Genomic DNA, 23,284 nt, shown 5'->3' with positions numbered 1-23,284 from the left:
CTGTGCGCCTCAGCACTCTGCGACCACGCTCTTTTTTGAGTTGCTGTGGCTCCTAAATGCTTCCACTTTGCAATAATACCACTTAGAGTTGATCGTGGAATATCTTGTAGGGAAGAAATTTCACGAACTGGCTTGTTGCAATGGTGGCATCCCATTACAGTACCACGCTCCAATTCAGTGAGCTCTTTAGAACGACTCATTCTTTCACAAATGTTTGTAAAGGCACACTGCATGGCTAGGTGCTTGATTTTATACACCTGTGGCAATGGGACTGAATGAAACACCTGAATTCAATGATTAAGATGTGTAACCCAATACTTTTGTCCATATAGTCTGAATCTCATTACATTAGATAAATAATACCAAACCAAGTGGCATCTACAAACAAATCATGCAAGAGGTTTACAGATTCCAGGGTGTTGAACGCTACTTGAGAGTAACTTGAGTCTGTTTTACTATCGAATGTTTCTCATTGATTATTTGTTGACGGATCTGAAACCGCATTGAATGTCAAACCAAGACTTTCATTTTAGTCTCACTGCTGTTTGTCAAAATGTGTCCGTCCCCACGACAGCGCTAAGACTAATGAAATCTCTCCCCACACCCAACCCTGGACATCTGATTTACTTTAACACAAATGCAATGCAAAGTAATTTCCCTAAGAGCTTGAGCAGGCAGAGATACTGCAATCTGATTGGCCATCAGATTAGAGATCAGACAGGAGGGTGGAGTCAGAGGTTAATCCTCTTCTCTGGCAAACAGCGCTGGATGAGGGAGTTTACGTGCAGTAACCCTCTGGAGGTCACTCAGCCATCTGTCTCTCTGTCTCTATAACCTCAGTTTTACTCTCACAGAAATACCTTTCTCTACATGATGTTTTGACGACAATATATAATTGTGTGTGCGTGCGTGCGTGTGCGTGCGTGTGTGTGTGTGTGTGCGTGCGTGTGTGTGCGCGTGTGTGAGTGTGTGTATGTGTATATGTATATATATATATATATATATATATATATATATATATATATATATATATATATATACATACATACAGTGGCAAGAAAAAGTATGTGAACCCTTTGTATTAGCTGGTTTTCTGCATTAATTGGTCATAAAATGTGATCTCATCTTCATCAATGTCACAAGTATAAAACACAATGTGCTTAAGCAAACAACACATTCACAGTGCTGTGGAAAAAGTAAATGAACCCTTGGATTTTATAACTGGTTGATCGTCCTTTGGCACCAATATTCAAACATTTCCAGTAGCTGCGGATTAGACCTGCAGTACGTTCAGAAGGAATTTTGGACCATTCGTCCTTATAGAACTGCTTCAGTTCAGCCATATTCTTAGGATGTCTGGTGTGAACGGCTCTCTTGAGGTCATGCCACAACATCTCTATTAGGTTAATGTCTGGGTGCCGACTGGGCCTCTCCAAAAGGTGGATTTCCTGTTTTTTAAAGCCATTCTGTAGTGTATTTACTTTAATGTTTAAGGTCACTGTCCTGGTGTGTCACTCAACTTTCACTGAGCTTCAGCTGGTGCACAGCAACCGTAACACTATCCTGTAGGTTTTCATGTTGTTATGCGGTGCCCTTGGTCTTTGGCATGCTTCAGGTGCGCAGCAATGTGTTTTGTTGGAAAGCAGCGGCTTCCTTCACGGTGTCCTGCCATGAACACACACCTGTTTAATGTTTTCCGTACAGTAGACTCATGAACAGAGATGTTAACCAGTTCCAATGATTCCTTCAAGTCTTTATCTGTCACTCTAGTGTTCATCTATACCTCATTGATCATTCTGTGGTGTTCCCTTTGAGTCATCTTGACTGGACGGCCACTTCTAGAGAGAGTACCTATAGTACTAAATCATCTCATTTATAGACAGTTTGTCTAACTGTGGACAGATGAATATCTAACGGCCACTTCTAGAGAGAGTACCTATAGTACTAAATCATCTCCATTTATAGACAGTTTGTCTAACTGTGGACAGTTGAATATCTAACGGCCACTTCTAGAGAGAGAGTACCTATAGTACTAAATCATCTCCATTTATAGACAATATGTCCAACTGTGGACAGATGAATATCTAACGGCCACTTCTAGTGAGAGTACCTATAGTACTAAATCATCTCCATTTATAGACAATATGTCCAACTGTGGACAGATGAATATCTAAACTCTTCCAGATAACTTTGTGACTCTTTCTAGCTTCATGCAAAGCAACAATTCTTGATCATAGGTCTATTAAGATCTTTTTTTTTTTGCGAGGCATGGTCCACGTCAGCAGATGCTTCTTGTGAAAAACAAACTCAAAAATGTGAGGGCTTTTTATAAGTCAAAGTAGCTCTAACCTTACACCTCCAATCACGGTCCATTAATTGGATGCCAGGTTTGAAAATCCTTGACTTTAATTAGCTTTTGTTGACGTCTTTAGCCTTTCCACTGCACTGTGAATGTTTAATGTGATGTGTTCAATAAAGACATGAACGATTATAATTGTTTGTGTGTTGTTGACTTAAGTTCATTGTGTTTGTCTATACTTGTGACTTTGATGAAGATGAGATCACATTTTATGACCAATTAATGCAGAAAACCAGCTAATTCTAAAGGGTTCACATATTATTTTTGCCATTGTATTATACATGTATTAAATAGTTTGATAGTTTTCATAACTTTTGTAACAGGGTGGAATTGGTGAGCTATATTAATGCAGTCTACACCTTTTTGAAACACATATGCATTATTAACTAAACAAAGGTAACCTGTGTGCTTTAAAGGAATAGTTCACCCAACATGACGATTAAAATATGATCTACTCACCCTCATGTCCAAAAATGTACGCTAAATTGTTTTAGTTCATAGAGACCACAACAGTCATATATATATATTTATTTTAATTTTATTATTTTTATGAGTCACTTTGTCGCTGCAGATTTCTGTCAGTGTGGACGTTTTATAAATCTCTCTTTCACTCTTTCTGTCTCTCCCTCAGTGTTTAAGAATGCCGTGTGTAAGGTGTACCGGTTTCAGACGGTGGACAGTAAATGGATGTTGGTTCGGGAGCAGATGGCGGAGTGCACACTGTCCTTCAGCATCCCCAAACAGCTCATCACCCTCTACATTAAAGAGGACACCTGCAGGTGAGACCTCATCAGCTCATCAGAGTTGACGACTGGGACAGACCCGAGGAGACGGTAGTGAAGGATGTAACAGGGTTGATTCAGTTTCGTTTTCATCCTTTTTATTGTTATTGAAAATGTCCTGGTCTTGTTGGGATATTCCAGTTATTGCTGATCATTTTAAAGGCATAGTTCACCCCAAAATGAAATTTATGTCATCATTTACTCACCCTCATGTTGTTCAAAAACTAGAAAGATGTTAGGCAGTCTCAGTCACCATTCATTTTCATTACATCTTTTTTCAATATACTGTAATGAGAGTAAATGGTGACTGAGGCTGTCGTTGAACTTATTTCATGTTAAGTCATGTGGGTTTGGAACAACATGAGGGTGAGTAAATAATGACCGAATTTATTTATTAAACAATGGAGGCTTGGTTACCTCTTGACGGTGACTCAAGTATCGTGACTAACTTCCCTCTGCTAGAGGAAATGGTTCGACCGTAGGTTTAGGGTAAGCTGCAGTTGTTGGAGAAATGAATGGCAGACAAAAGCCATTAAATGCGAGATGCCGTGTGCTTCTCCAGCAAGAGTTTATTTCAAAGATGGAAATGTCTGTTATAGAGCTATACTTAGCCTACGCTAAATTATTCAAGGAAGTTTAACACTTCAAAGAAGAGTGCCGGTCTGCACACTCAAAGTCATCCATCTCTCACTCTCTCTGGCTTTTATTTACATTTTTTTACCCTCCCTTATTCTGTTTCCTCCATCTCATTGTTGGAGAGTTGTTACCTGAGTGAAAGTAGAAGAGATTGAGCGATATGGAGTCACACGGTGAAAAAACAAGGGCTTTGCGTCACAAGAAAGCTTCAGTCGAAAGGTTTCTGAAGCACAGCAGTCAATAATCCAAACCAACAAAGTGCATAGATGTTTTTTGAAGAGCACAGTGTGTGTTACTGCTCAGCTCCTGTACAAGGCAGTTAAATTAAGCTGTACTCACAAAGTAGCTTTTCTTGATTTTTCCAAAACATGAGTGAAAGAAAACTGGACATCGAATGTTCCAAGTATAAAGGCCATTAGAGTGTATTGTCATTCTGCAGCAGACCGCGCTAGAACGGCAATAGTCTCTACATGTGTTTGCCTCCGTCTCTATGGCAAGCTAAATGTGAAGGAAATGAATTATAGATCTATATTTACATTTTCAGTAGTTAAATGTTTGTGATCACTCAATGTAATTATATAATGGAATTACTACTAGTGAAAAATGCACAATTTTGATTTGCATTAATTCCATTTGCACTAGTAAACTTTAATTCTTGATATACATATGGAAAGTGTAATTATCGTTTACATTTTTTGTTGCCTTTTCACTTGTTGAATTCACAATGATGTCATAGACTCCTGTTAAAAATGCATTTAAAGATAAGTCCATGTCCATTCCTGATATCTACAAATGAATTACAACTAGTACAAATTATATTTGTTATATCTATGAAGTAAATTATAACATGCTAGATGTATTATTTGAGATAGCTGGAAATGTGTTTCACACTGTATATTGATAAACTGAAGAGTAATTAAAGATATGTGAGCCTTTCTTACTGGTTACAATAACAGACACCATGTACATTACAGATGACTTAAATTGGTAAATGGTAAATGGTCTGCACTTATATAGCGCCTTTTTAACCGTAGCGGTATTCAAAGTGCTTTACACTGTGTCCCAATCACCCATTCACACACACATGATGGCAGAGCTGCTATGTAAGGTGCTAGACTGCCATTGGGAGCAACTTGGTGTTCAGTGTCTTGCCCAAGGACACTTCGGCACGTGGAGTCGTGTGGGCCGGGAATCAAACCGCCAACCCTGCGATTAGTGGCCGACCCGCTCTACCACCTGAGCCACAGCCGCCCCAATAATGAACATTGCCACTAGTGAAAACCAAATTGCAGATATCAAAAAGGATAATTTTTGCTGGTTGTAATTCAGTTGTTGATACCAGGAATGGGCATTTGCAAAGTAATTATTGATAAAAAAGCTATTATAATTTTTTTTACTAGTAAGTACATTGCAGCACAATTGGAATTTCAACTAGTAAGAAATTAAATATAGATATCTGTAATTGCATTTTAAAATTTTTTTAAACTCCTTTTCTCCCAATTTATAATGCCCAATTTCCACTACTTAGTAGGTCCTCGTGGTGGCGCGGTTACTAGCCTCAATCCGGGTGGCGGAGGATGAGTCTCAGTTGCCTCCGCTTCTGAGGCCGTCAATCCGTGCATCTGATCACGTGTCTCGTTGTGCATGACACCGCGGAGACTCACAGCATGTGGAGACTCATGCTACTCTCCACGATCCACACACAACTCACCACACGCCCCATTGAGAGAACCACTAATCACCACCACGAGGAGGTTACCCCATGTGACTCTACCCTCCCTAGTAACCGGGACAATTTGGTTGCTTAGGAGACCTGACCAGAGTCAATCAGCACACCCTGGATTTGAACTCCCTATTCCAGGTGTGATAGTCAGCGTCAATACTTGCTGAACTACCCTGAAATTGCATTTTGTAACTGAAAGTCTACTTTTGAAAATGTAGTTCTAGATTTTTTACTTATTGAAATTCTATTTTTGACATAGAGTGTGTATTATCGTGACTAATGACATTATTTTTGGTATCAAGAATTAACATTTTAATTATTTTAAGTCAACATATTAAACAAAACATTAACATTACTAGTGCAATAGTAGTTACTTGTGCAAAAAATTTACGTATTAACGCATGCGATTTAAAAATGTTTCACACTTACATTTTTCTTAATCGTGATAAACGCATTTACCCATTTTCACATTAGATAATGACATTATATTCAGCTCTGTGTGAGCTCTAAACACTGGTTGGAATAGGGCGGAATCTTTGCGATGTGTCAGGGGACAATACACAGACGTACACACCAGAAACACACAACGGGTGCTTCTCAATCGGAAGGCTGCAGCCTAGTTAAGTTGCATTCACACTGCCAGCGACTTTGTCACTGCAGGTGGCCAGTGGCTGGCGGTTAGGTCACTAGTGGGCGTTCCCACTAATGGTTGCCTAGTAACATTTATAAATGACATTCACGGATGCCATTCCATTGCTGTTGACAGCGAATCAGTTTTCTTGCTGCTAAAAACAAACATTTTGGAGGGAAAAGACTAAATATAAATGGAATCAGTACTTAAAATGCTTTATATCAAAGATGAACGAGAAAGAAGGCGTGCTTTTTGCCATAGCGGCTGTTTATCTGCGGTGAAAACGCAAACGCCGGTCTGTCTGGGTCCACAAAACCATTCAATCTCAGAGTCAGCATGATGAGTACAACTGGATGAAGTCCCCTGATCTTTCCATTACTGCAGGAGCTGAGATAGAGAGAAGGAGCACATGAGCTCTACCGTCTTCTCTCGTATTGGCTGTTGCTCCCGTAAGTCGCTCTTCATTTGAATAAAGTTAAACTTGTCTCAACTTTGTCGCGTCGCTGGACACGCCCACATCTGGTCGCCAACGGTCGCGGCCTGTGTTGCTGGCAATCGCCAGCTCTCATCTAAAATGAATGGGATGGTGTCACTGTCTCGCGCGATGTCGCTGGCAGTGTGTGCACAGCTTTAGGCTGCCACATCATCAAGCAACGTTGAAGGCTGTCTCAGTTGTGAGGACCCTTGGAAGGCAGCCTCGTTTCGCAGCTTTCATTCATCACATTTTGGAGGATGCATCAAGTGCATCTTTCGTGATCTCCAGTCACCCACAATCCGTTGCACATGCACACTTACTAGATCATCTCATTCTAGCGCTGCATGCTGAGGAGGAGCCTAGCCTACACCCTCAGAAGGACTGTTCTAGGAAGGACACATCCTAACTAGGCTGCAGCCCTGATTGAGAAGTACCCAACAGCGATTCCGTGCCAATGATCAAGGGATTGAGAAAGGACCTCTTACAAAACAAATCCACATGGGACTTGTGACTAAACATAAAGTACTTTGCATCCTTTGTAAGTCGGAATTTTGCCACAAAAGCACATCCCATCTAAACTATCACCTACCAGCCAAACACGATAAAAGCACTGATGAGGGAACGCTGCATAGCTTATTGGAGTTCTCCCTTGGAGGGTCTGTTGACGCTCTGCTCAAAGTTTAAATAATTGTAACTTTTTTCCCGTTGCCGCTGAGCTTTAGCCTCATGCGACCCCATGTTCTTCTGCGCGGACAGTGTGTTTTGGCTTCGCTATTCACATTATGCGCCAGAGAAACTAGCGTGCAGCCATCTTGAAAATTTTGTCTCTGTACTTCCGTTCTAGAGGTTCTATATAGACATGTATGGTGTTGATGTCAAAGTGTTAATTAGCTAGCAAATAGGATTTACAGGTTGTAGAATTGTCAAAAGTTATTATGAGTATTTTGAAGTGTTCAGGGGATGTCATAACAACTTGAAGCAGAGCGGGAAGAATTTTAAACAGGAGTACTTTATTCTTAAATACACAAAATCCTACCTTGAAGCTGTGGATGTACTGATGTGCCTCTGTGCCCATTAAACTCCAAGAGACAACACAAAGTCATTAAAAATATCTCGAGCGACACCTCTGACCATCTTCTCGTGTCATTCACCCATCTTGTTATAGTTAAGGTAAGTTGAGCGTTAAACCAGGACATTAAAATCACTGTAAACGGAATATAAAATAAAACGTGTGTGTGTGTGTGTGAGGAAATATAGTTTCATTCAATGCCCATCTGACACATAAAGAACTGTTTAGTCATGATGGTTTGCGTTGTGTTCTACAACATAAATCACACGCAGTCATACCTAAAATGTGAATGTTTAACCCTTCTTTGCTTTTAAACGGTAAATTGCTAGCAAATTGCTACATAAGGCATGTGACAGTCGTCCATGCAGTCGTAGTTGTTGTCTGATTCGTAGTAGCAGTTGTAGTCCTTATTTAGCAACTTGTTAGCAACATTTTTTATTTTAAGAAATTTAGTGGTTTAAACATTTCTCTTTGAGGTAAGACTGTGTTTTATTTATGTTCCAGAATGTAAAAAAAAACCTTATTTTACACAAAAACACTTTGGAAATTCCAGAGGACACCCATTGCTCGAAATATTATTTTCTGGGTTATAGGACTACAAACTAAACAGCTCTACAGACATTAAAAACTGGGAGTACTGGGAGTGGTGGTGTAGTGGTCTAAGCACATAACTGGTAATCAGAAGGATGCTGGTTCAAGCCCCACAGCCACCACCATTGTGTCCTTGAGTAAGACACTTAACTCCAGGTTGCTCCAGGGGGATTGTCCCTGTAATAAGTGCACTGTAAGTCGCTTTGGATAAAAGTGTCTGCCAAATGCATAAATGTAAATGTAAATGAAAACACTTTCTCGATCTGGCAAGCTAGAATCTGATTGGTTGACTTTATGCAAGTTCCGGCACTAAAGACATGCGTTTTTTGTATTTTTATCAGTCCATCTGGACACCAAGTTTACAAGGTACCTTTGTTAGCAAGTAAACAAGACAGGAATTCACTATTTTCACTACGTTCTAAAAATCCGAGGCATTTTTTGTCATTTTCTGTAGCATTTTTGCCCAAGCAAGTTTTTGACCCTGGCATAGATGCATTTTTATCTAAAACAAACCATTCCGGCCAGACCATGAAGTGTGTTTGGCCATTCAAGAATCGCAGATCATTAACTCACCTAGCTACAGATCATTAACTCACCTAGACACACACACACACATTCCCAGACTGTATCTCCCATAGCTCAGACCCTGCTAAGCAATTATCATCATGTGTGCATTATTCAGTGCAGCTATTTGGCCACAAAACCTGCTCTCCCTGGTAAAGACAGGTAACTTTAGCAGCCAGTTCTATCCGTAGACATCCAATTATCGGCCTGGATGCCACATTTACCTTTCAACCTCTTTTCAGCTGCTTTTGTTGAGTCTGGATCAACCACTATTGCATTCATTTCAGAGCAAAACAATGGCTCATTTAAAAAAGCTTCATATTTCAAGGTGTTCTGAAAATTGTAAGCCATTTCAGACCAAGGGTTTTTTTGCCTTGCTTTTTTAAGTGTAGATACAATGTAATCTTCTATAATTAGTTGTGTTTTATAAGGCATTCTAATGTTTTCTTTGCATCTTAATCACTATTACTCATACTTAGGGTTTGGGGTTTGAACAAAAACCTAACATGCAACCCAAGGCTTTTAAATTCAGCGAGACTAAACTCACAATTGATTTCAATAAAATTTGACATTATTAGTGTGTTGCTAATCTAATGATGCAATACTTTAATAACTATTAAAATACACAGCACACACAAATATTGTGTAAAATCGTACGTTTTTAATTAGATTGAACAATTATTATCGAACATTTTTGATTTGAATGAATTACACGTGTGTGTGTGTATATATATATATATATATTTGACATTACGCTTGACTACTTGTTTTAATCTGCACATTAATCTTGTACATAAATCTACCGCAGAGCGATGACATCTCGGATCATCATTACCTTGTCTCTTGTTTGCTGCGATCAGCTAATTTCACTCAATCTACACCACACCATCGTTCAGGTAAAACTATTCTTTCGACCACAAAAGATAGCTTCATTAATAATCTTCCAGAATTGTCTCACATAATCAGTAAGCCAAAAAGTCTAGAAGAACTTGATGTAATAACAGAAAATATATATACAGCCATCTCTGGCACTCTTGATAAAAAAAGAAAATTAAAGAAAAAAGCCCTGCACCATGGTACAATGATCATACTCATGCTCTCAAGAGAGCAGCTCAGAAAATGGAGCACAAGAGGAAGAATACAGAATTAGATGTTTTTCACGGTGCATGGAAGGATAGTGTCTGTAGCTAAAGCTGCCTGGTCAGCATATTTGAGCAAACTCATAGAAAATAACCACAACAATCCTAGGTGTTTATTCAGTACGGTGGCTAAATTGGTGAGGAATAAAGCATCATCTGAACCAGATATTCTGTTGCAGCACATTAGTAATGACTTCATGAGTTTCTTTACTGATAAAATTGAAATAATCAGAAATAAAATTGGAATTATGCAATCATCTGTCACAGTACCTCAGAAAACAGTGTCTCGTAATTTTCCTCAAGTGCAACTTCAATCCTTCGCTATCATAGGTCATGAAAAGCTAACAAAACTTATCGAAACATCAAAAGCCACAACATGTATGTTAGATCCAATACCAACTAAGCTCTTAAAAGAGGTATCCCCTGTAATATCAGAGCCTCTTAATATTATTAACTCCTCGCTATCCTTAGGACATGTCCCAAGAAACTTTTAAATGGCAGTTATCAAACTGCTTATTAAGAAGCCACAACTTGATCCTGGAGAACTGGCTAGTTATAGACTGATTTCAAATCTGCTGTTTATGTCGAAAATACTAGAAAAGGTAATATCCTCCCAAATATGTTCCTTTCTACAGAGAAATAGTATATATGAACAATTTCAGTCAGGATTTAGGCCCCATCACAGTACAGAGACTGCACGTATCAGAGTTACAAATCACTTGCTCTTATCATCTGATCTTGGCAGCATTTCTCTTCTAGTGCTTTTAGGTCTTAGTTCTGCATTTGACACGATAGATCATGACATTCTCTTGAATAGGCGAAAAATTTGTGGAGTTGCGTTAGCATGGTTTAGGTCATATTTAGCAGGCCACTACCACTTTGTCTATGTAAATGAGGAATTGTCAAATCAAACAAAAGTTAATTATGGAGTGCCACAGGGATCAGTTTTAGGGCCTCTGCTTTTCTCCTTATATATGCTTCCCCTGGGAGATATTATCAGGAATAATGGAATAAGTTTCCACTGTTATATAACTTTTATATTTCTTCTAAACCCAATGAAAATTCACAATTCTCCAAATTTGCAGCATGTATCAATGAAATAAAAGATTGGATGGCCAGAAATTTCCTTCTACTCAATTCCAACAAAAGAGGTACTAATTATTGGACCAAAAACCTCTAAAAATAAGCCGCTAAAATATAATTTGACTCTCGTTGGATGTACCGTTACTTCGTCTTCTACAGTGAAGAACTTAGGTGTTATATTATATATATACTTTTTGAAAATCTAATTTCCAATGTTTGAACTGCTATGTAAGTTATGACATGCTCTCTGTTGCTGATGCCGAAAAACAAATTCATGCGTCCATGACCTCAAGACTAGATTATTGTAATGCATTACTGGGAGGATGTCCAGCAAGATCAATAAATAAACTTCAATTGGTTCAATAAGCAGCTGCCAGAGTGCTGACGAGAACCAAGAAATATGATTATATAAGCCCCATTTTATCATTGTTACTTTGGCTACCTGTTAAATTTCATATTAATTAAAAAAATTATGTTAACTACTTTAAAATCTTAATGGTCCTAAAAATCGACTTGCAAAATGTTATTTCTTGTCTGTAAGTCAAAATGAAATAAACAACGGTGTTCATTTTTCTCTCTCAGTGCAGATTGCCATTGATAAGCTTGAGCAATAGCTTGACGCTCTCAAATTTGTCCGTAGCTTAACACAAACGCCATTATACAAGTACGTCCTTTACCTCAAACTCATCAGAGAACCTTTACAGTGAGTGTCCTGCCATTGAAGGTAGCTGCCGTTAATTACTATTCCCTTCGCATTTGTTGAATTGACAGCTGACGCAAGGCCTCTGGTGATTTAAAACGAACAGCGCCTATAATACACCGTGAAATGAAGGCCGGAGTGTGAAAACTTCCTCTAATACTCTGTACAGACATATGCACATAACAAGCCTATTGGTTTTCTCTTCACTCCTCTTTTTGTGCAATCTATTATTTCTGTCTCTTTCTTTATCACAATGTCTTTCTTCAGCACTGTGGCTACAAATCTCTTTTATTGTTGCATCTAAATGCATATTCTGATAAAGCTACAAAAAAATATTATTTTCAACAAAACACGATCAGAGATATGATGCTTTTTAAGGGGCTCCCCAACTGCGGCACAAGATTTCTCTGACTTTTAACGACATTAGCTCCGCATGAAATAATTATAATTCTTTAGTTCCGATTTTTCTTAGATAACGGTTGTATAACAGTGATATAGTACAACAGTAGATCATTCTAAGTGCCATCAGTGTATTTCAAAAGATACAGAATGATAGCTGAGACAGAAACCTTTGAATAGCCTGCTCCTGTGATAGCCACTAGTCTTGTTGACCTATGATGACCTTTGATAACCTTTGTTGACCTTTGATGACATTTTAGTACATGTGTGAAAAAATAATTTAGGATATACGTACTTCAGACTAATCAGTTCTTGGTATATCTAAATAAAGGAATGCTTCACCCAAAAATGAAAATTCTGTCATTAATTAATTTGAAAGAATCTTTAAGCACGAGGGTGAGTAAATAATTACACATTTTTCATTTTTGGGTGAGCTATCCTTCTATGCCTGTTTAAAGAGAATAAAAACAATAACACTCTTGTCTTCTTAAGGCATTTCTGCTCATTTATTTTGTCACCTTTGCCTCTTATGAAGATGCTAATCACATTGCTGAAATTATTTAAGTTTCCCTGAGACTTCCAGAAAGAATTTACATGAAAGTTAATCATTGTTCTCTGTGGAAATCCCCTCTACAATTAAAGCTTCCTGAGCCTTTTGTTAATGAGACCCATTAGAATACGTGCAAGGCCTTTCAATCTGGTTTGAAAGAGATAAGTCCCTATAACGTATGTAAATCTACCGTAGTTATGTCGTGTGGTGCAACAAATTGCTGCAGACATCACATGAGCACATGAAAGGCAAGCCCAACAATTACTCCAAAAAACTAACAAGCATCAAGCAAAGCAATCTATTAGCTTAAGAAAGAGAGAATCTCTACATTCAGTGTGTTTAACGTGCTAAACGTGAGCGTTCTTGATAGTTTTTGAAGGGCTTTTGGCTGTTGAATTGCTCAATGAGTCGAGCATGCGTAATAAGAGTGCAGAAATTGCCGGTTTTCCATTTCTTAAAGAGCCCATCCATCCATCCATTCATCTTCAGCCGCTTATCCGAAGTCGGATCGCGGGGGCAGCTGCTCCAGCAGGGGGCCCCAAACTTCCCTATCCCGAGCCACATTAACCAGCTCTGACTGGGGGACCCCGAGGTGTTCCCAGGCCAGTGTGGAGACGTAATCTCTCCACCTAATCCTGGGTCTTCCCCGAGGCCTCCTCCCAGCTGGATGTGCCTGACACACCTCCCTAGGGAGGTGGCAAGGGGGCATCCTTACCAGATGCCCAAACCACCTCAACTGACTCCTTTCGACGCAAAGGAGCAGCGACTCTACTCCGAGCTCCTCACGGATGACTGAGCTCCTCACCCTATCTCTAAGGGAGAAGCCCGCCACCCTTCTGAGGAAGCCCATTTCGGCCGCTTGTACTCGCGAGTTTCTTAAAGAGCCCATCTGATCAAAATCTGTTTTGTGGCTTTTCAAATGTCATTTAGCTTAGAGGTCATCTACAGTATATGCAAGTGTACTCCTAAAAGTTGAATCGACTTAAGACCTGTACATTTTTCGGTACGCACGTTCGTTCCGAACGAGCTTTTCCGACTCGTAACAAAGTATTCCCATGGCACTATTCATACCGGATCCGACAAATCGTCCGCCGGCAATACAAAGGTTTTTTTTTATGGCGAGTGGTCTGATTTATATATCTTTTTTTCTTCGGACTGCAATGAAAACTGACCGACCAATGAGATGAGTGCTTTTTGTGACTTTTCCAGAGACGCTTGAGCTGCTCAATACGTTTGTTGAGCAGTCTGATCAACAGTAATAATGACTGAATGCATATGATTTTGTCTCATATAGGATACAGGAGTTGAATGATCTGGGAGAACTTTCTCCACACTGGGACAACCTGCGGAAGGAGGTCATATTTCGCTATGACCAGATCATCAAGGAATACCAGGACACCCTCACTGAGCTCAAGAAACTTACTGGTAAGCAATACTGATGCAATAAAGCATGATCACACATCAGCATCATCTCATGTTCATACTGTAGGTACTGTAGGATAGTGTTATAGATGCTGTCGGTACGTTGCTATTTAATGTTTCAGTGTCTATCCAAATGTGTGTGTGTGTACACTTTATGTGCAGTACGAATATCTATGAATATGAATAAGAACGCCCAGCGCACACACATCTCGTCTTCTCTTTTTATTCCACCACTTTTAGATTTTTGTTTTTCAGTACAAATAGATTCTGCAATTTGCATTCAACATCACATGCCTTTGATCAGCACATGCCATTGTGAGCTTTTTTTTCCCCCAGATGCATTCATGCAGGATTTTTTAGTTCATAAAATTTGTATACGCAGTTCACAGTTAGCTGTCACATTCAATGCGACATCAAATGCGAATGATTACACATGGTTGTGAGAAGAGCAAGCAAGCATAGAGTGTGTTTTTTATTGCTGGCTTTTATCACATTAACGTTTTTGAAGCATGCTTTCTTGCTTTTCTCCTTTTTATATGCTTGTTTACAGTAAATACATATTTGTTGCTTTAAATAATAAGCACTATACATTGGAGTCTAACACTGTGTAGCACTCACATTATTTTTGTGTGCAGAGGCAACGTAGGCATAGCAACTAAGTTTGGATTGACTAGAAAGGACACAAACAAGAATAGCTCAATTACTCGTGTAGTGATTTTAAGCTGTTGTTCTGCAGAATCAAAATGGCACAATTTTAGATCACTGCTGTGTGACTCCATAGTAACCCTTATAAAGTGGCAAATATCACACTATCACAGTGCGTTTTGCTATAGCTCCTCTCTGCCTTATTAAATAGACTGAGTTATAGTTCGTATAAGTAATTATTTATGATGGTAACTTTTTACGTTGTTTTAACTGGAAATGCAACTTTCAACTGAACTAAATCCTTTACATATGAAAGGTACTTTATCTCCTTAGATTTTTTTCAAGGTAAAAAAAAAACACTTTAGTTAACCACAATAGACGGTACATGATCTAAAAATTAAAAATAGTTTTTCAGCACGGTTAATGTTAATATCAGCATGCATTTTTATCATACAAAGTTGAATATGTTACCATTAGTAGATGTTGCATTATGAACTAACATTATGAATTAGCTGGAAATTCAACTTTAGGACAATCACGTTTTATACTTTACAAATGAACGTAGGGCGGGGCGATATGTCTTTAAAATTATATCTCGATGTTTTTAAGCCTATTGATGATATTTGATATTTAGTATATCTCGATAATTATGTATTTGTTCTGATATGGCTCAAAAGTTGTTGTTTTTTTTTATTAGAGGAACCATAATTTCATCCAAATCGCCATTGTGGCCAAGTAGATTCAATATTTTAAAGTTATTAAATAACTAATAGAATCTATTTAAAAATTAAAAAGGCATGTTTACTCTCAGTTTTTCATTAAATGAACTGAAGGGAGAATGAGATTTAATAATGTTTATTGGTTTGCACATTTATTTGATATGGTATATACAAAAACAAAACATAGTAGCTTAATAAAAAAGCATTATTTACCTTCATATATTTTTTTCTAAGACATTTTTTTGTGCATAAACAGAGTGCAAAAACTATTCCACTTGTTCTTGAAAATCCGGTTGAATATTGGATGATATTAATTTATTACTGTGGGATCATCTGGAGCTTTTATTTTGACTCTTCACCTTTAGCTTTTATTTTGTCACTTCACCTGGAGCTTTTATTTGAATCTTCACATGGAGCTTTTATTTTGACACTTCACCTGGAGCTTTTATTTTGACACTTCACATGGAACTTTTATTTGACACTTCACATGGAACTTTTATTTGACACTTCACATGGAACTTTTATTTTGACACTTCACATGGAACTTTTATTTGACACTTCACATGGAACTTTTATTTTGACACTTCACCTTTAGCTTTATTTGACACTTCACATGGAACTTTATTTGACACTTCATGGAACTTTTATTTGACACTTCACATGGAACTTTTATTTGACACTTCACGCTTTATTTGACACTTCATTATTTTGACACTTCACATGGAACTTTTATTTGACACTTCACATGGAACTTTTATTTGACACTTCACCTGGAGCTTTTATTTTGACACTTCACATGGAACTTTTATTTGACACTTCACATGGAACTTTATTTGACTTCACCTTTAGCTTTTATTTTGACACTTCACATTGAACTTTTATTTGACACTTCACATGGAACTTTTATTTGACACTTCACATGGAACTTTTATTTGACACTTCACCTTTAGCTTTTATTTTGACACTTCACATTGAACTTTTATTTGACACTTCACATGGAACTTTTATTTGACACTTCACATGGAACTTTTATTTGACACTTCACCTGGAGCTTTTATTTTGACACTTCACATGGAACTTTTATTTGACACTTCACATGGAACTTTTATTTGACACTTCACCTTTAGCTTTTATTTTGACACTTCACATTGAACTTTTATTTTGACACTTCACATGGAACTTTTATTTGACACTTCACATGGAACTTTTATTTGACACTTCACATTGAACTTTTATTTGACACTTCACATGGAACTTTTATTTTGACACTTCACCTGGAGCTTTTATTTTGACACTTCACCTGGAACTTTTATTTGACACTTCACATGGAACTTTTATTTTGACACTTCACCTGGAACTTTTATTTGACACTTCACATGGAACTTTTATTTTGACACTTCACCTGGAGTTTTTATTTTGACACTTCACCTGGAACTTTTATTTGACACTTCACCTGGAGTTTTTATTTTGACACTTTACATGGAACTTTTATTTTGACATCTGGTGAAAATCATCATCTCCTCCTTTTCTGTTATACTGTGCCACATTTAAAACAATTTTTTAAAAAAATACTGTGCCACATTTGTTGATGTGTATAATAATTTGTAGTTGTTACTGATTTTTTGAATTGTGACGATGTTTAAACATTCAGTCATTTATATTATTTTTATAATCACATTTGAAAATGTTGCTATTTTTGTGTTATTTTGATTGATCGTGTTGCCCAGAAGGATAGTGAAATTAGTCTACTTGTGCACTTTTTCTAAACTTAATGGCCAAATAAAAAGCACATTAAAATCATCAAGCGATATTCACAATATTGCTTAATGTTATATCGTCAGCCAAATCATCGCGATTATATTGTGAATGTTCGATATATCGCCCAGCCTAACAACTAACAATGCACAATTGTACATTTATAAAGGAACATTAGCCAAGAAAAAAAATCATTGTTATTTCATAACATCTAATGCATTAACAAATTCATATTGCACACAAACCTGTGAGTGCGCATCAATTCAATTCTATTGATTTAACAAGTGGTGGTGGCGTAGTGGCTAAAGCACAGGGCTGTTAATCAGAAGATCACTGGTTCTAACCCCACGGCCACCACCATTGTGTCCTTGAGCAAGGCACTTAACTCCAGGTTGCTCTGGGGGGATTGTCCCTGTAATAATTGCGCTGTAAGTCGCTTTGGATAAAAGCGTCTGCCAAATGCATAAATGTAAATGTAACAATTAAAAATACTTTGCACTACTCTCTTAAATAACAAGTTCTTTGGGACACATTCTGTATTTTCACATTACATCTGTATCTTTGTCTCTCTCACATGTAAGTAACATGCAAGTAATTCCTGCCCACTAAAGGCAAGGGTGTGCTTTGTTTCCCAAAATATACTTTGGTCTTAATAGCGGTGCAATCTCCTGTCGTGTAAACGGTAAACAATCTCTACTGGTTGACATATTTCTACCGTCACATGGTATGTACCGTCATACCTCCCAGCCCTAGTCTGAATTCATGATCCATTAAGGAAAATAAAATCGTAGCACAAAAGGTCAGTATTTCTCAGCCGCATCTCGCCTCGGCCTGTAAAACAAAAATAACCATTGATGATTTTGGCCTTCTAATCAGCTGTGACGGCCAAAAAACTGATCTGCCTGATCGATCGCTCCATTACTCCAGCCAATATTCAGCGATGAGATTTCACAGGCTTGTGTTTTGCCAGCTGAGCGGTGTTGACGTCTCCGTCCCTGAAGAAATATAGCGAGAGAGTTCTCGGTTATTCTTTCTCCCTACAGCCCGTGAGTGCCCAGCTGTTACACCGGCCTCTAATCTTGTTTGCTCTGTAGCTGAAGCCCTTTGTTATTCTGCATCTCCAACATTCCCAGTTTCACTTCTTCTCTTTATCTAGTGATGTGCAAAACTACATATCTTGAAAGTCAACAAGTCAGTAGGTTGCCTGAATGCTTTGTCTGTAGCCCTTGTAATTCCACTTGTTTAGAATCACATGTCAGACCTGTTTCAGAAATGAACTTTATTTACCAAGTGGCCATTATTTATATAAAATATTTGTTATTATATGTATAAAACTTTTATAAAGTGGCCCCACTTTATATTAGGTGAGTGCAACTAATATGTATTCAAACTGAAGGACATACCTGTACAATGCATGTAATTATTGTGTAAGTACATGATGTTCTGCAAAATTCTCAAGAGAATCACATTTGCTGCTACTGAGTTTGAGGTACTGGTAGGTTTAGGGTTTTGTGTTTAGGGTAAATTTTGGGGTAGGTTTAGGGTTTTGTGTTTAGGGTAAATGTTGGGGTAGGTTTAGGGTTTTGTGTTTAGGGTAAAGGTTGGGGTAGGTTTAGGGTTTTGTGTTTAGGGTAAAGGTTGAGTTAGTGTTGAGTGTTTAGGGTAAGTGTTGGGGTAGGTTTAGGGTTTTGTGTTTAGGGTAAAGGTTGAGTTAGTGTTGAGTGTTTAGGGTAAGTGTTGGGGTAGGTTTAGGGTTTTGTGTTTAGGGTAAAGGTTGAGTTAGTGTTGAGTGTTTAGGGTAAGTGTTGGGGTAGGTTTAGGGTTTTGTGTTTAGGGTAAAGGTTGAGTTAGTGTTGAGTGTTTAGGGTAAGTGTTGGGGTAGGTTTAGTGTTTAGGGTAAATGTTGGGGTAGGTTTAGGGTTTAGTGTTTAGGGTAAGTGTTGCGGTAGGTTTAGGGTGTAGTGTTTAGGGTAAATGTTGGGGTAGGTTTAGTGTTTAAGGTACAGGTTGGGGTAGGTTAAATGTTTAGGGTAAATGTTGGGGTAGGTTTAGTGTTTAAGGTAAAGGTTGGGATAGGTTTAGTGTTTAGGGTAAATGTTGGGGTAGGTTTAGTATTTAGGGTAAAGGTCGGGGTAGGTTTAGTGTTTAGGGTAAAGGTTGGGGTAGGTTTAGGGTTTAGTGTTTAGGATAAATGTTGGGGTAGGTTTAGTGTTTAGGGTAAGTGTTGGGGTAGGTTTAAGGTTTAGGGTAAAGGTTGAGTTAGTGTTGAGTGTTTAGGGTAAGTGTTGGGGTAGGTTTAGAGTAAGTGTTGGGGTAGGTTTAGGTAAAGGTTGAGTTAGTGTTGAGTGTTTAGGGTAAATGTTGGGGTAGGTTTAGTGTTTAGGGTAAAGGTTGGTGTAGGTTTAGGGTAAGTGTTGGGGTAGGTTTAGGGTAAGTGTTGGGGTAGGTTTAGGGTAAATGTTGGGGTAGGTTTAGGGTTTAGTGTTTAGGGTAAATGTTGAGGTAGGTTTAGGGTTTAGTGTTTAAGGTAAAGGTTGGGGTAGGTTTAGGGTTTAGGGTAAGTGTTGGGGTAGGTTTAGGGTTTAGTGTTTAGGGTAAATGTTGAGGTAGGTTTAGGGTTTAGTGTTTAAGGTAAAGGTTGGGGTAGGTTTAGGGTTTAGGGTAAGTGTTGGGGTAGATTTAGGGTAAAGGTTGATTTAGTGTTGAGTGTTTAGGGTAAGTGTTGGGGTAGGTTTAGTGTTTAGGGTTTAGGGTAAGTGTTGGGGTAGGTTTAGGGTTTAGGGTAAGTGTTAGGGTAGGTCTTAGGGTTTAGGGTAAAGGTTGAGTTAGTGTTGAGTGTTTAGGGTAAGTGTTGGGGTAGGTTTAGTGTTGAGTGTTTAGGGTAAGTGTTGGGGTAGGTTTAGGGTTTAGGATAAATGTTGGGGTAGGTTTAGGGTTTAGTGTTTAGGGTAAGTGTTGGGGTAGGTTTAGGGTAAGTGTTGGGGTAGGTTTAGGGTAAAGGTTGAGTTAGTGTTGAGTGTTTAGGGTAAGTGTTGGGGTAGGTTTAGTGTTTAGGGTTTAGGGTAAGTGTTGGGGTAGGTTTAGGGTAAGTGTTGGGGTAGGTTTAGTGTTGAGTGTTTAGGGTAAGTGTTGGGGTAGGTTTAGGGTTTAGGATAAATGTTGGGGTAGGTTTAGGGTTTAGTGTTTAGGGTAAGTGTTGGGGTAGGTTTAGGTAAGTGTTGGGGTAGGTTTAGGGTAAAGGTTGAGTTAGTGTTGAGTGTTTAGGGTAAGTGTTGGGGTAGGTTTAGTGTTTAGGGTTTAGGGTAAGTGTTGGGGTAGGTTTAGGGTAAGTGTTGGGGTAGGTTTAGGGTAAAGGTTGAGTTAGTGTTGAGTGTTTAGGGTAAGTGTTGGGGTAGGTTTAGTGTTTAGGGTAAGTGTTGGGGTAGGTTTAGGGTTTAGGGTAAAGGTTGAGTTAGTGTTGAGTGTTTAGGGTAAATGTTGGGGTAGGTTTAGTGTTTAGGTTAAAGGTTGGTGTAGGTTTAGGGTTTAGTGTTTAGGGTAAGTGTTGGGGTAGGTTTAGGGTAAGTGTTGGGGTAGGTTTAGGGTAAAGGTTGAGTTAGTGTTGAGTGTTTAGGGTAAGTGTTGGGGTAGGTTTAGTGTTTAGGGTTTAGGGTAAGTGTTGGGGTAGGTTGAGGGTAAAGGTTGACTTAGTGTTGAGTGTTTAGGGTAAGTGTTGGGGTAGGTTTAGTGTTTAGGGTTTAGGGTAAGTGTTGGGGTAGGTTTAGGGTTTAGTGTTTAGGGTAAATGTTGGGGTAGGTTTAGGGTAAGTGTTTAGGGTAAGTGTTGGGGTAGGTTTAGGGTTTAGTGTTTAGGATAAAGGTTGAGGTAGGTTTAGGGTTTAGTGTTTAAGGTAAAGGTTGGGGTAGGTTTAGGGTAAATGTTGGGGTAGGTTTAGAGTTTAGTGTTTAGGGTAAATGTTGGGGTAGGTTTAGTGTTTAGGGTAAAGGTTGAGGTAGGTTTAGGGTTTAGTGTTTAAGGTAAAGGTTGGGGTAGGATTAAGGCTTAGGGTAAAGGCTGAGTTAGGGTTGAGTGTTTAGGGTAAGTGTTGGGGTAGGTTTAGGGTTTAGTGTTTAGGGTAAATGTTGGAGTAGGTTTAGGGTAAATGTTGGGGTAGGTTTAGAGTTTAGTGTTTAAGGTAAAGGTTGGGGTAGGATTAAGGCTTAGGGTAAAGGTTGAGTTAGTGTTGAGTGTTTAGAGTAAATGTTGGGGTAGGTTTAGGGTTTAGTGTTTAGGGTAAATGTTGGGGTAGGATTATTAGTAGTGTTACGGTTAGGGTTAGTGTTTAGGATTAGGGTAGGTTTATTTGTTTTTTAAACTATATAAACTGATCAACCCCACTATATATTAATTGGACGAGTAGTCCACCATCCTGCTCATTGCCACTTGTTACAATCTGTATATTCTCTTTCTGTCCTTTGGGATGTTGCTATAATTCACCGACTGCAGAGCCACAGCAGTGTATTAATTATTGATATCTAATGTTATAAATTATAATAAGGTTGGCAACTGGTGGCTTAGGAGAACATTTGGTTTTCAGCCATCGTCTCTCAAAAGGGCAGGTCTCTTCTCTGACTGCCCTCCTAACCCTGCGGCGTGATTGCGGTCGCCTGGCTCTGGTCTGAACAATAACAACCAGTGTGGTGTTTCTTCTTTCATTTAATTCATTTTTAATTAGACAGAGCTGACTTGGGGTACTTCAGAATTTGTTAGCTAATCAATTAATCATTTTCTGTTAGTATTGTTTACAGCTGGTGGAATTAGAGGCGCTTGGGAACTAATCCGGTTGTTTGTCAGTGCTTCAGTGGGGTTGTGCTACCCAGGGTGGAGAAACCACATGCTCATCCACCCTTTTAAAGAACAAAGCAAGACAAATCTCAGAATTTACTCATCCTAATGTTGTTACATTTCCAGATTACTTACTTTCTTCTGTGCTTAAAAGTGTCGTAAAAGTAGTCACTGCGACTCAAATTCCAAGTCTTCTAAAGTCATATATATCACTGGAAAGGAGGAGGCGAGAACCGGCTTACCAATATAAATAATACTTTAATAATAAACTTAAACCAAAAGACAAATCATGCCGGGCAGCTGCCCGTAACTCTCTGTCTCACTCTGGAACAGCTGCCTCCGGTTGCCTTTATCCCTCTCGAGGGCTTGATTAGCCTGATTAGGGGCCGGGTGTGCAGCATCATGACCCGGCCCCGCCCTCGCCCTGCCACAATTTTATATGAATCACAGTAGATTTGTGCGAGGAACAGCACATTTGTTTTGGTCGCACTTTGTGTTGCATGCTGTAGACCCAAAAGAACCAGCAAAAGAACCTGCTCAGAGTCATTTGTTTGGGAAATGGTCTTCACTGGAGGCGCTGTATGTTCTGCAGTGTACATTCAAAAGAATCTGCTCATAAGAGTCATTTGTTTGGGAATCGGGCTTCACTGGAGGCGCTGTATGTTCTGCAGTGTACATTCAAAAGAATCTGCACATAAGAGTCATTTGTTTGGGAATCGGGCTTCACTGGAGGCGCTGTATGTTCTGCAGTGTACATTCAAAAGAATCTGCACATAAGAGTCATTTGTTTGGGAATCAGGCTTCACTGGTTGTGTTTGATGTTCCACAGTGTACATTCAAAAGAACCGGTACATAAAAGTCATTTGTTTGGGAATCAGATTACACTGGTTCTGATTAAGAACACGTTCTCAGTTCCCATTCCTATTCAAAACCATGGTCGCTATGAACTGTTGTTAAGTGTGGAGTGAACATTGTTCTCCTTTTGTGTTTCACAGAAGAGAGTCATACTGGTTTGGAATTATATGAGGGTGAGTAAATAATGGCAGAATTTGTATTTTTGGCTTTAGGTAAATGTGAAAAACTGTTGCTGCAGTTTAATTGCCTCTATAATGCTGATTTGTTTCCCAGAACCATGTCAAAACCTCAGACAGTCTGCGCTACAAGCCTCCAACAAGCCCACAGACGCCACAAGTTGCCCAGGGAGTTTCAATGGCGCCT

At 38.8% G+C, this 23,284-nt stretch overlaps 1 protein-coding gene across 10 annotated transcripts in view; it reads left to right on the top strand.

Moving 5' to 3' along the window:
• inpp4b (inositol polyphosphate-4-phosphatase type II B) overlaps window positions 1–23,284 on the top strand; it is a 156,981-nt gene that overhangs the window by 75,169 nt on the left and 58,528 nt on the right. For all 10 annotated transcript variants that reach the window (XM_052127595.1, XM_052127604.1, XM_052127593.1 and 7 more), the window contains 2 exons: window positions 2,991–3,138; window positions 13,996–14,126. In XM_052127595.1, the coding sequence (XP_051983555.1) occupies window positions 2,991–3,138; window positions 13,996–14,126 (279 nt within the window). The remainder of the gene's footprint in view (window positions 1–2,990; window positions 3,139–13,995; window positions 14,127–23,284) is intronic.

This window comes from Xyrauchen texanus, chromosome 5, assembly GCF_025860055.1.
Source record: "Xyrauchen texanus isolate HMW12.3.18 chromosome 5, RBS_HiC_50CHRs, whole genome shotgun sequence".
Lineage (NCBI taxonomy): Eukaryota > Metazoa > Chordata > Actinopteri > Cypriniformes > Catostomidae > Xyrauchen > Xyrauchen texanus.
Note: the sequence above shows the minus strand (reverse complement) of the source record. Positions and strands in the feature narration are given on the sequence as shown.